General features: G+C 54.6%; 1 protein-coding gene across 1 annotated transcript in view; it reads right to left on the bottom strand.

Moving 5' to 3' along the window:
* CDH23 (cadherin related 23) overlaps positions 1 to 13,825 on the bottom strand; it is a 428,604-nt gene that overhangs the window by 74,885 nt on the left and 339,894 nt on the right. Inside the window, 8 exon segments of the mRNA XM_070470793.1 lie at positions 1,531 to 1,758; positions 2,846 to 2,974; positions 4,147 to 4,275; positions 5,318 to 5,467; positions 9,602 to 9,604; positions 9,933 to 10,034; positions 10,880 to 11,268; positions 12,762 to 12,897. Of these exon segments, the coding sequence (XP_070326894.1) occupies positions 1,531 to 1,758; positions 2,846 to 2,974; positions 4,147 to 4,275; positions 5,318 to 5,467; positions 9,602 to 9,604; positions 9,933 to 10,034; positions 10,880 to 11,268; positions 12,762 to 12,897 (1,266 nt within the window).

The following is a 13,825-nucleotide window of genomic DNA, read 5'->3' as shown; positions in this document are numbered from 1 at the left end:
ATATGTTTCTGTTTCGCTTACTGGGTATGATTGGTTGAAGTGATTACTATCATCCTGGGGTTTTCAGGATGTGGTTTCCTGGGATTGGCCCAATTCCACCATCCTCCCCAGAGAAACTCCACATAAAAATCCCTGCCCATACCTGCTCTGACCCCAGAGTTCACAGTGCTACTGCCAAAAGAGAGGGGTCTAACAGAGTCACCTTTGGAGGGCAGAAGGATGGAACTGAGGTCTCATTTACAATCAGGGTGCCAATGATAAACAGATTACACAAATGTCCCAATCCTTACACCTCCCTGTATCTACACTCTGTGCAATGTGCCTTTGCAGTTCATTCCTTCAAGAGATCAAGTTTATTTCCCCATATCTTGAACCTGGGCTGGTCTTCTTGACTTGCTGTGGCAAACAGAAATGTGGCAGAAGCAACCATGTTCAGTTCCAAGCCTGGGCCTTATGAGGCCTTGCATGGTTCTGCTCTTTTCCCTGGACCTTTTCTGGCTCCATATGAACCAGCATGGACTAGCCTTCTAGAAGGAGAGAGAGAGGTGGCCCAGTTGCCCTGTTATCCCGGCTGATGGGAAACCAACCCCCAAAAGAACAGCTATTCAAATGATACACACAGCTGCCTACACACACATGTGGGAGCCCAGCTGACAGCAGAACCACCTTCCAGATAAGCCAGGTCTCAAGTGCCAGCCTGCAGAACTGGAGCTAAGTCGATGGTTGTTTAATGCCTCTTTGGTTTGGTTTTGAATGCAGGAATATTGTGGTGATAAGATAGCTGATACACTCCTCTTCCTCATGGTTTACCAAGCGCTTCCACAGACAAGAGCTAACTCAATTCCCCACATACCACCTATGAAGCAGATATTATCTCTCTTTTATAGATGACAAAACCAATATTCAGAGAGGTCCTGACTTGCTCACCATCATGCAGCCAGCTCAGAGTAGAAATCACAGTCCAGCCCAACACTCCACACGGTGTCACCATCCAGCCCCACCAGCCCCACCTCCTTCTCCAACTCTGCAGACTTTGCACACTGCCTTGGGCAGCGTCCCCACCCATCCACACATCAGGCTGGACCACAGACATGAGCCCCCTGACCCAGAAATGTTGCCGCAGCATGTTACACCAACACGACGCAGGGGAAGAGCCCAGAGGGCACCTTTCCCCATTTGGCACAGAGGCCCACAGATGTGCAGCACACTTGGCTGGTGGCGTGCAGGCTGGCCAGACCCCGAGGTACAGGCTCTCTCTGTGTGGTCTCCTAGCACCGCCCCGGGTGAGCAAACACAGCTAAATCAAGGCTCAGAGTGGCTGCAGAAGCAAGTGAACCGGCACCCTAGCTTGGCACACACAGGCCCTCCATAAAATACTCACAGGCTGAAGGATTCAAGGCATGATAATGGAGTTGTTGCGAACTCACCAGCGCGTGACATTCCACTCCTAGCCATCTCATCCCATGGCACAGAAAGCGGAGCTGCCCCTCCCCCACCCTCCTCTCCCAGCGGCTGCCCCCGATCACTCACCGATAGGGTAGGGGTGCCCTCGTCCTCCACGGTGACCACCAGGTGGTAGAAGCTCTGACGCTCGCGGTCAGGTGGGGCGGGACGAGTGGCGATCTCGCCACTGATGCGGTCCATGCGAAAGGTCATGTCCTCATTGCCCCCGGTGATATAGTAGGACAGGACGCTGTTGATGCCGATGTCACGGTCGGTGGCTCTCACCTGGACCACAGCAGTGCCCCCGCCCACGTTCTAGGGGGAAAGCAAGAAAGCAGTCATTCCAGGTTCAAGGCCTTTAGGGCAAAGTGTAGCTCCTGCTCCTGCTCGGAAGCCCAAGACTGGGACCTCTAGAAAGCTCTGCTCTGATGACCCCGGGACAACGGTGAGGCAGATAAAGATGATGGTGGCGAACATCCTATGGGTACCTACTACATGCCTCAGCCTTCGTGAACACATCAAATCCTCTTACAATGCTATAGATTAGGTCACCCTATTTACAGATGCAAAAACTGAGGTTCAGGGAAGGAATGTGTGCAAATCATACAGTCAGTGGCAGAGCCAGGATCTGAATCAAGGGAGGTCTTCATGAACGTTCAACCTGACATACCCACTAGTGCCTGGGCAAAAATTTTCCTGGAGTGGCTTAATCTTATGACTGAATAATAAATGAACTGTTTATACAGATATCGAAAAGAAACTTATGGTTACCAAAGGGGAAACTGGGGGCAGGGGGTGGGCATAAGTCAGGAGTTTAGGGTGAACATACACACCCTTCTATATATAAGATAGATAACCAGAAGGGACCTACTGTATAGCACCATGAGTTTGGGTAAACTCTGGTGACGGACAGGGAGGCCTGGCGTGCTGCAGTCTATGGGGTCGCAAAGAGTCAGACATGACTGAGCGACTGAACTGAACTGAACTATATAGCACAGGGAACTCTACTTAATATTCTGCGATAACCTATATGAGAAAAAAATCTGAAAAAGAATGAATACATGTATAACTGAATCACTTTGTTGTATACCTGAAACTATCACCATATTGTAAATCAACTATACTCCAATAAATATTTTTTAAAAAATGAACAGTTTTATTTAAAGACAGCTCTCCCAGGTAAACCTCAGTTTCCTGTTGGTGGTGAAATGCCACTTTCTTCTTTCCCTTTTTTTTCCAGGACCTGGCCCAGGTGTCAGGGATTGAACCATGAAAGAGTAAGCCATGTCCCCAGCCCCATGATGAGAGACTAGTGGGCCACGCAGATATTTAAACAGCTTCGCAGTTGGCTATACCCACTCTTCATTCTGGACAGCTGTATTGGCCCCAGGGCTACCCTCACCTCGTTGACGCTGACATTGTATCCAAAGGGGCTCTCGATCACTGGAGGGTTGTCATTGATGTCCAGGATGGTCACCTGCAGGATGTGGTCCTTCTTCCGTGGAGGGGTGCCACGGTCGGACGCCACAACCTGCAAGGAGGGGGAAGACTGGAGTTAGGGTTAAAAGGTGGGGGCTGGATGAGGAACATGGAGTCCAGATGGGCCGTCTGCTCAGTGGGGAGGACTGCGAGGTCAGAGAGACTTGCTGGCCCATCTCCGCCCCCTGGCCCTTCGACTCTCCCCAAGGTTTCACCTTTTGCCCCATGCTGCAAACAATTGTTGCCCGATTCTTATCTGTTTGGAGACCTGTCTTTGCAATCTGACTCTGGCGCGTTTAGTCTACCTTCCTATTTTGCCCCTGACTGTAACCTTGGGCCTGCAACCAGACCCAGGGCTCCTGTGTTTAGCTTCTACACCTCTGTTGCATGCACTCAGATCCGCTCTCTGGTAAATAGAGAAAGCTTCAAATAATCTTTTTAGGAATGAGCGGGAATCCTCAGGCTCATAGACTGAGCCTGTCCCTAGGAGCCTTGATATTTTCTGGAGGCCCACAGTGTGCTAGAGCTCAGATCCCTGCAGAAGCACGGCTCTGGGGTCCCCAGAAACGCCTCAGGAAACACAATGCATACGGGTGTGCTACGTCACTTCAGTCTTGTCTGACTCTCTGTGATTCTATGGACTGTAGCCCACCAGGCTCCTCTGTCCATGGGGATTTTTCAGGCAAGAATACTGGAGTGGGTTGCCATGCCCTCCTCCAGGGTATCCTCCTGACCCAGGGATTGAACCCACATCTCCTGCAACTCCTGCATTGGTAGGCGAGGTGGTTACCACTAGCGCCACCTGGGAAGCCCCAGGAAACACGGTAGCCAGAGCAGTTCAGCAATAACGGAGGCCTTTGTGATTCCTCACCTGCATTTATGTCTCACCTCAGCAGAGGAAGTCAGGTTTTTCTGCCCATTGCAAAAGAGGGGAAACTGTCAAACTACCTGCCCCGCTCACAGTGTGCTTGTGGGAGAGCCAGTGCTCCATCAGCTGCCAGGCTTTCTCTCCTGGCTCTTACAGCAGGGACAACCACCCCTGCTGCTTCCTGCTCTGGGTCCAGGGACCCCTTCCAGCACACCTTTTTCCCCAGGTCAGCCTTGCCCATGCTCTTGGCCTTAAGGGGTGCTGCCTGCCCCATGGTGCTTGGTGACATAGGAAGCTGATCACCAGGGCGTGCTGATGGGCTGAGTGCTCTCGGGATGGACAGGGTTGCTGCCAACCTTGAGGATGTAGCGGTCCAGCTCTTCTCTGTCCAGAGGTCTGGCCACAAATATTTCGCCAATCGAGTCGTTGGTGGTGACGATCTCAAAGGCCCCAGCGATGTTACCAGAGGCCAGGGAAAAGAACACCTGTCAGGGAAGAGAAAGGATGAGGGGTGAGGGTGAAGAAGTGGAGAGGACGAGAAGCTGGCCAAACCAAGGCACACTTACCTGTCCGCTGGGGCCCTCTGCTCAGCCTGGGCGATTGAGAAGAATGTGTTTTATGCAGAAGTGATGACATCCCTTAAAATGGGGTCCACTGAGGGGGCACAGTGTCTGTGACAGGCTCCAGGGGATGGGGAATGATGTGAGCATGGGGCCAGAAAGGCAGGTCTGAGTCCCACCACAGGTGATTTCCCAAGGTGGGGGGCAGGGAAGCACTGAGCCCCTTGCAAGGAGAGGCACGGCCGTGGTGTCATGTGGCTCTGTTCGGCTCTCACAACAGCCCTGATAAAGGAGCTGTCCTCTCCAGCTCAGAGAGGAGGCTCAGGAACAAGAAGCTGCTGGCAAGGTCACACAGCTCGCAAGTGTCCAAGAGAACAAGGATTTGAACCCACAGGCTTCTGACTCCAGAGCCCTCTAGAGGTGTCCAAGCATTTAAAAAATGGTGGAAACCTCCTCAAACACAGCTCAATTTGTAGGACAGATCAGAGTGGTGTGAAGACTGGCATGCTGTCACCCCTCTTCCTTGTGCTCTGGGGGTGCCCCAACCTGTAGCGGTGGGGAGGGGGGCCCGAGAAGCAGGGGGAGGAGTGTGTCCTCTTGGGGCCCTGGGGCAGTGTGGGGAGGGCTGGCCCCAGGGGTGAGATGCTCTGTGGTTTGTGGATGAGGTGACCAAGGGGTCATGGAAAGGTTAAAACCCTCTGTTTTCAGCTTGCTGCGGGGACTGAGCCGTGGCCAGCTGTGGGTGCTGTGTCCCTAGGATCCAGGCAGGGCTGACAGCTTGCACAGCTCTGTCTCCAGCCTTGGACACGGACTGCAGTGAGGGCAGGGTTGTCCTGCTCAGGGCCCGGCAGAGCCTGGACGACCTGCTCCTGCTTAGGATGGGGATGGCTCCAGTGACCCCTCTGGCTGAAGGGCTGTGGGAGCCCTCACTCACAGCGCAGATCTGGACTATTTCACTGGTACCCACCTGCCCGTTGCTGCCAGCGTCTGGGTCCCGGGCCTTGACAGTGGCCACGCGCTGGCCCACGGGGCAGTCCTCAGGCACACTGATCGCCGAGTCAGAGGTGAAGTCGAACCGGGGGCTGTTGTCATTCTCGTCCAGCACAGTAATGTAGACCTGGGAGTGAACATGGCCAGAGACTTCCACCTCCTTACCTTCTTGGGCCCCAAAGAAGGGGTCCCACCATGGGCCCAGTGGGAACCACACCTCCAATCAGTTCCAGCAGGTCAGCAAGCTTTCAGAGCCTGCCTAGGCCAACCTGACTTTACACAGAGGCCCTGAGTGGGTTTCTTCTGAGAGTCTGGTGTGGGGGGTGGGGGGGCGGTGCTGCAGACAAATGCTGGGAGCCTGGAGGGCACTCAGAAGTGGTGGGGCATGGGAGAACTGGAAGGCATAGCCCTGGCTAAAGGAAATGGAAGCTACTTAGCTCCAAATTTGTGAGGGTGTGTCAGCTTGGCATTGACATAGCTTCCTGTTTTTCAAAAGGAACTAAGGAATCTAGATTTCTATGTGGAATTAGGTGGTGATTATTGGAAGGACTGATGCTGAAGCTGAAACTCCAATACTTTGGCCACCTCATGCAAAGAGCTGACTCATTGGAAAAGACCCTGATGCTGGGAGGGATTGGGGGCAGGAGGAGAAGGGGACGACAGAGGATGAGATGGCTGGATGGCATCACTGACTCGGTGGGCATGAGTTTGAGTAAACTCTGGGAGTTTGTGATGGACAGGGAGGCCTGGCGTGCTGCAATTCATGGGGTCGCAAAGAGTCGGACACAACTGAGCAACTAAACTAAACTGAATAAAAATTAAAAAAAAAATTTTGTGCAGCCCAGCTAAAACACATCTGGTAACCAGGTATTGCCCGAAGGCTTCTTCATTTGCACCTTTAGAGGGAAGGAACCAGGGCTCAGGAGCAGGAGAGGGGACCTAGGTGGCTTGGCAGTCCCAATGTGGAGAGGGAAGGGAGGGACCCCAACTACCATATAAAAACAGGGGACATGTAAGTTGCATGGGAAGAGCACACTGTTTTGTGCCTGCAGCTCAGGCTTCTCCTGCAGGGTCTGAACAGCAAGCCTGGAGAGAAGGCCTGGCTGGGGATGCAGCTTCCAGCCATGGATGGCCATGGGCCATGCAGCCAGAGTCATAGGTGCCTCTCAAGTTCACTGATATGGGGATTGAAGTTGGGGTGGGAGGGAACCAGGCTCAGGTTTTAGCTATCCCAAGCCAGACCTCCACCCCCACCCCCACCCGACTCTCCTTCCTCAGGCCTGGGGCTCCAGGGCTCCCAGGTCTTCTTGCTTCCTGTGTGCACAGGACCCCATAGGGAACCTGTGGAAGCGCGCCACCATGCAGAGAAGGTTCCATTCATCCCCCCTCCTTCCTAATCAGGAATTCCCCCTTCTCGGTTCTAACCACACTTCCAAGTTTTAGGCAGCTGTCAGAAATGTAGGGAACAAACCCAGGCTTCACAGCAGGGCCAGTTCTACCACTTACTAGCTGTGTGATATGGCAAAAGTTACTCAACTTCTGATTTTCCATTTCCTCAAATGAGAGTAGGAACAAGAACACCTACAGCATCAGGATGCTGGAAGGAATAAATGAGCCAACAAAAAGTGATGGTGCAGGAAAAAGTGGTCCCTGTCCTGCATCTGGTCTGACAAGATGCTGCCTACCCATCATGAATTTTCATCAGGGAGTTCTGTGAAGTCCCAGAGCCCCAGTCTGCTCATCTGTGAAATGGGCATAATAATGACTACCACACTGTTCTCAGGGGGAAAACAAACAAGGCTCCCACAATCTGTGTGTGTTGGTTGCTCAGTTGTGTCCGACTCTTTGAGACCTCGTGGACTGTAGTCTGCCAGGCTCCTCTGTCCATGGGATTTTCCCAGGCAAGAATACTGGAGCGGGTTGCTATTTCCTCCTCCAGAGGATCTTCCTGACCCAGGGATTGGACTCATGTCTCCAGCACTGCAGACAGATTCTTTACCCTCTGGGCCATCTGGGAAGCACTCTCCTAAACTCTTCTCACTCTGGTCAAGGTCTTGTGGGGAATCCCCGTGTTTTCTCTCACGTCAGGGCCTCTGCACATGCCATTTCCTCCACCTGAAATGCTCTTCTTTCTCAGGAATCTCAGCTTGAATCACTTCCTCCAGGAAGCCTTCCTTGATTTCCCTGATATCTTATTATCCATTCTGTTGTGGCATATATTTATCGGCGTGATAATTTGATCAGTGTCTTTCCCCCCCTCTATTTTACGTCTGTGTCTGATTTTGGTTTCCTGTTGCATATACCCCAAGCCAGCCCAGAGGCTGGCACACAGTAGTTGCTCCCTCTAGGATTACTACTCTGATGATGTGCCCTGGCAATGGGGAATCTGCATCAGTGAGTGAGGAGGGAGAGCAGATACCAAGATCTACGGGAAGGAGCCATGGGTCTGTGCCCTCACCCAGGGTCTCATCGTTCAAATATCCCCACCCTCATCCCTCAAAAGCCCGAGAGTATTACTCAAAGCTCCTACAGCAGAGCTGTCCCCGCCCACCCTGCCCCTTCCGCTGCCTCCCCACCCGTCTCAGGGCCACGGGGACTGCTGGGACTGGGGAGGAGTCAGATGTAGGTGAGCTGTGGTTTGGAGGTTCCGGCCTCACAGAGGAAATGGTGGTGCCTTTAAAAGGCCCCTCAGCCTGCCTCCACCCCAACACCTCCAAGTCTGGTGTATCTGGGCCAGTGGCTCTGGGAGCCTCTGAGAGGAAGCCAGGGCAGAACAAAGCGGGGTGGGTCCTGCTTCCTGGAAGACGGCGAAGGGAGTAGAAATCCAGGGGCCCATGCAGGAGTGTGTGCTCTGAAACGCTCGCGCCAGCCCGAGCACAGGAAGTGGTCGCCTGGCCCCCCGAGGGGCTTTGGCACCCCGCGGGGAATGTCTCTTGATAACAGGGAGGAGGGGCGACTGGGCCCGCTTTATGGATGAAGCTGCTGGGGCTCGTGAGGGGCCCTGATGAGCCCTCCTGGAAGACCAGGAGCCTCGTTGGGGGCTGCAGGACCCAGAGCACCTCCCTGCCATCTGCCACCCGCGGGCTCTGCTCACTGGCCGCCCTCAGGGACCAGGGGTCGCAGGGAGCTGTGCGAGCTCCCAGTTGCTTGTAGCCTCACTCAGCCCAGGCTGGCCCCGTGGATGGTGGGGTCTTTGGGGTACGGCCTAGCCGCAACCAGGGCCCTTGCAGTCAGCACCTCGAGGGAGCCATGCGCAGGTCACAGGGCACCGAGCAGCTGCGTTTGGCTCTCAGCCTGGGCATCAGATTCGCTTCCTCCTTGAGGCTAAGGTGAAAGGGACTCAATGGGGGTGAAAACATGGCTGGAACCAAGGCTAATGACCAGCTGGCCACCCTACACAGTCTACAGATGGCCTCAGACCTATCTGGCTGGAGCCCAGGCCGAATCCATAATGTTCCCCTCAACGTGGCAGAAGGCCACCTCAAAACCCGCCCCTGGGTCTCACCTCCATATCCATGCCTAGTCTGAGGTCATCACCTCTCTTACCCTTCTAGGAATCTTGCCTGACACCTCCAACCTCAGCAATCACCTTCCCCCCAGTCTACAAGGCCTCTGTATCTTTTCTGAGAGTCCTCGGGGGTAGGGACTCACACCATATGCCAACCACTGACCCTCCCAGCACTCCCCAGGCCCTGGCACTCACACGACTACTATAACACTCCTCACACCAGCCCTGAGAGAGGGAAGGGGCCCCCTTACAGACACAGCTCCCATCACCCCTCCTAGCCCACAAAGGCCTCCTATCTGCTATCTCCATCGCATGCTCTGAGGAAGGCAGGGCAGCTAGCATGTTCCCCACTTTAGATCGACTAGAGGAAGCAGAGAGGATGCACAACTAGTTCACGTCACACAGCCCCCGAGGAGCAGAGCGGGGATGAGGCCTCAGTGTTCCTTCCACGGTGTGTTTCACCTACCCTGTGTTAGTGCAACCCCACCCAGGCCGCCGTGGGAGGTGTGACGGGACACAGAGGGCAGAGAGGACGGAGCCGGATGTGGAGTTCGTGCTTGGGAGGGGCCTGGGCTCAGGTGTGAGAGTGGATGGGCCGGGGAGGTTGGGAGGGGTCTGAACAGGGACCAGCGGCAGGCCTGTCCACATGCCCTCTCCCCAGGAGAAGCAGGAAGGCCCAGCACCTCACAGGGCCCAAGCCAGTCCTGGCCACAGACAGCCCACAAGGGCGAGCCCGGCCCACAGGTTACTCACCTTCTGTAGGTGGCAGAGGTGGCAGGAGGTGGCCGAGGGAGAGAAAGAGGAAAAATGCAGGTGGTTATCAGTCCCAGCTCCCCCAGCCCCAGCTCCTGGAGCAGTGGTCTGTCGAGGATGCCACCCCTCTCCCACTGGTCTGAGGTCTCAGCCCTGCCGGGGCTGCCCAGGGAGGTGTGACATGGCCAGCTGCAGCGCCATCCCTGGGCGACTGAAACCCTCGCCCACTGCCTCCCTGCAGGTTGGGTGGCTGGCAAAGATATGAGTTTGGGGGGCCTTGGAGTGGTGATGGGCTGTACCCATTGGGGTCTCTCACCCGGGACCCACTCACCACGGTGGAGTCCACCTTGGGGCCGCCGTCGTCTGCCACCACCGTCAAGGTGTAGAAGTCACCTTTCTCCCGATCCACCAGGCCCTTGACCGTGATCACACCCTGCAGGGAGGGGGCCAGATGGACAGTGACATCGTATTCCAAGCAGTCTTGTGCCATCCCTGGGCGGTCGGCCCACTTTCCCACCTCCACAACACTCCCTCTGCTGGTGCACATCTCTGTGACGCTCTGTCCACTGAAATCCTACTTCTCTCTCAATCCCACTCAGATCCTGCCTCTTCCACGCAGGCGTCCCGCTTCCCTAGCCAGGTTTGGGCATTCTCTTCTTTGGGCCCCAGAGGTGCTTTATTACCCCTTTACCATAGTTTTTTTCATACCTTTCCTTGTGGTGCTCTGATCTGCATATTAGATTATTCCTGCTTCTGCTGCTCCTAGCCTGAGAGCTCTGTGAGGGCTGGGAAAGGTCTTGTTCATCTCTGAGCCCCCCCATCATGCCCTGTGACAAGGCCCGGCACACTGCAGCAATTACTATCTTGCCTAATTTCAGAGAAGGGATTCTTCTGACAGAAGACCCACTAAAGCAAAGTTGGAAGAGGAAGGTCTAGGCAGTAGATAAGACATAGCTGCACTAGACACCTAGCTAAGAAAAGCTATTGCAGTGATGCCCTAAACTTATATCTGAGCTTCCTAACAGCCAAGGTAAAAAGGGAAACGTGATGACCTGCACGACTTTCATTGTCTAAGTAATAAGAAGACACCAGGTTGCCTACGTATAAACTTTATCTTATCACTACATGTTAAAGGGATGTATTAAAGGGATGTTTATGACAAAGAAGAGAGTGCTGGTCATATAGAAGGAGCTCAATCAATGCAGGTTAGCTTTAAAGGAACTGTGCTCCCTGCCCTTGGAGGGAGCCCTGGCTGGGCTTGTCCCCAGCCTCCCTCACCGTGATGGCATCTATCTTGAAGAGCGCTTTGGCCTGGGCGCTGGTGTAGGCATCAAAGTGGTAGGTGATCTGGTTGAGGTTGTCAATGGAGTAGGCCTGGACACGCACAATCTCGGTGCCCAGTGCCAGATTCTCCCAGATGGCAGCCTCATAGGAGGCGTTGGAGAATTGCACAGCCTCATCCAGCTCGTTGAGCAGAGTGATGTAGACGCTGCAGAAGCCCTGGTTGAAGGGGAGAGCCTGGTCAGTGGCGGACACGTTCATCAGGTAGCTGGTCTTGGTCTCGTAGTCCAGGTAATCCACGGTGATAATAAGCCCCGTGCTCTCATCAATCTCAAACTTCCCCTCAGCGCCCGACAGGATGCGGTAGTTCACCAGGCCACCGTCCCCTGCAGGAGGACGCAAGAGGCTGTGCAGTCCAGGTGGGGGTGGGCTGCCTCGTGGTTTTATGAGCTGCCCCAGCACACCCACTGCTGTCCCAGAGGGACAGGGCGATGGGCCTTGGCTTGCCTACCCAGTGTGCACCACCCCCGACCTCTGTGGGTTGGATTTTCCCAAGAGAAACACAGAGGATGCAGTCAAGGTCAAGGATGGCAAGGCCCATCATGCTCTGTTGACTCCCCTGGGGTCTGGCCTTGAGATGAGTGATATGCCAGTGGAGGATTCAGCTCCTGAAGTCCTAACATTTGGGTTCAAGTACCTCCACTGAGTATTTGAACAAGGAGACGGTGGGGTAATTAGGGATCTCTTATGTAGTGGAGGCTTTGATTTAGCAAGTGTTAGATGGGGCAACATCCTCAGAGGTGGCTAAGCCTTCATTTGGTCCCTCCAGCCAAAGGGTTCCAGTGCCAGAGTCACCCTTCTTTGTTCTGCCCACTCCCTGCCCCCTAATCCCTGTGGCCTTGGAGTACATGCTTCATCCAGGAGCCAAAGTTGGGATTCCTTAGCTGAAGTCCACATACTTCAGAGAGGATGGTTATAAAATCACTCAGGAAATCCTAGACTTCTTTGAAATTATTTGTAAAATTCTAGGTGCATTCTTTCTGGGAAGGGGTCCACAGCGTTCACTAGTTTCTCAAACAGATTCCCGACCCAGAAGAGGACTTGAACCACTATCCCCCAGCAATGCCTGTGTGACCTGTACCATATAAACCTGCCATTTAAGGGAGAGCAATCACCCAGGAGTTTTCAGGCCTATTTCTCCACCTACTCTATCCCATGCTCCAGGAATGAACTGGGGAGGCTGACAGGGGCTGGTTGGAAGCCATGAGAGCAGCTGACATGAAAGAAGGGCAGAATCTGGGAAACTAGAAGGATAGGAAGGGGTCTCCTCTGGCTGTACCCCTGGCCTGGGGCAGAGGCCTAGATAACCAGGCCCTGTAAAGAGGACCAGAGTGACCTGACTGCCTTTCTCCTTCACTTTGCGCTGCTAACAAGTGGCCACCTCTAGGGCTCCAGGGATGTCCACTGCCCTGTAGAACAAGACACTGGCTTCTGTTAAATGTGTGTGTGCCAGGCCCTGGGCTGTGCTGGCTGGAGGAGCAGACCTCAGCCAGCTTTTGGACAAGAACTTCACTCCTCCTGGCCCTGCCTAGCCCCTAGCCAAAGGCTAGCCGGGAGCTGCCAGGTCCTGGGATGACAAACCTGGACTTCCCCAGCTTGTGACCTCTCCTTTCTCTGAAACCAGGACCACTTTCCAGACTCCTTTCCTCCTGGGACTGGGAATCTGGTGGGGATCCCAGGAGTCCCTGCCCACTTGGGAGCCACTGAACGGGGGAGCACAGGGCAACCAGAGGACGCCAGGCCCTGTGGGCGAGGGGGCCTGGGCCGCGGCCGGTCACCCTGGGGAAAGGACTCCCTGCCTTCCTCCTGCCGGCCTCACCCGTGTCTCGGTCCGTGGCTCGGACGACGATGACTGACGTGCCAATGCCCGCTGTCTCGCGAAGCCCCAGGCGGCTGTACTGCTGCTGCGTGAACACCGGGGCCTCGTCGTTGACATCCTCCACGTACACAATCACCTGTGGGAGCCGGCCCAGGACGAAAGGTCAGGGTGGGGGTCGGGGGAGCCCAGGGCTGGGCCCACCTGAGCCTGCATATGTGGTTGCTGTGCTCCTAGGCCGGCTATGAGCTCTCTACAGAGGGCCTGGGGTTGTCTGGCTGGTCACTGCGTCCCCACACCTCACACAGTACCTGGCACGTGGCAGGTGTTTAAATATCATTTTTCAGAGAACAAATCTTGTCTGGCTCTTGACTCTGCTATGAAGCCTGCAGGAACCTGTGGCTAATCGGTGAAACGTGGGCTGTTCAGCTTCTCAGCTATGAGACAGTCACATCAGTTCAACAATTCGCACCCTGTGCCACTCCTAGGATGGTTATGAAGGCAAAATGAGCCAGGGCTTTGCAAAAGTGCTTGAAAAGTTTAAAGGGACCCCATTCAAACACCAAGATACCTCCGGGAGAAAAGACATGAAAACATCCTCGGTCACAGCAGAGGATGTTGGTGCTCAGACTCCTCCAGATTCTCACGCGCTCTCTCTGGTGCTCTCACTGCCAATGTGCAACACTGCGGCTCTTTTTGGGGGACTAACCCCACCCTGCCAGCCCCACTCTTGCTGCCGGAGCCAGAAGACGCCCAGGGAGCGGGAGCCGCCTGGGAACTACGCCCACTCAGGCTAAGGCAGCCCTCAGCCTCTGACTGATGGGCAGCTGAGATGACCGTCCCCAGAGCTCCCTGGGGGACTGAGTCAGTTTCCTGTGTTCCACTTTGCTGGCTGCCTTTCCTTCCTGGTCCATGCCCCTTCCGGCTTTTCCTGGGCACACTTCCGATACTTCCTACTAATTATGTTCACACGAACCCTTGTCTCAGGATTGGCTTCTGCAGATCCAGCCCAAGACAGTGGTTGTCCCTGAATTGTGGAATTATGCATGATTTTCATCACTGCTTAT

This window comes from Odocoileus virginianus, chromosome 7 (assembly GCF_023699985.2).
Source record: "Odocoileus virginianus isolate 20LAN1187 ecotype Illinois chromosome 7, Ovbor_1.2, whole genome shotgun sequence".
Taxonomy (NCBI): Eukaryota; Metazoa; Chordata; class Mammalia; order Artiodactyla; family Cervidae; genus Odocoileus; species Odocoileus virginianus.
Note: the sequence above shows the minus strand (reverse complement) of the source record. Positions and strands in the feature narration are given on the sequence as shown.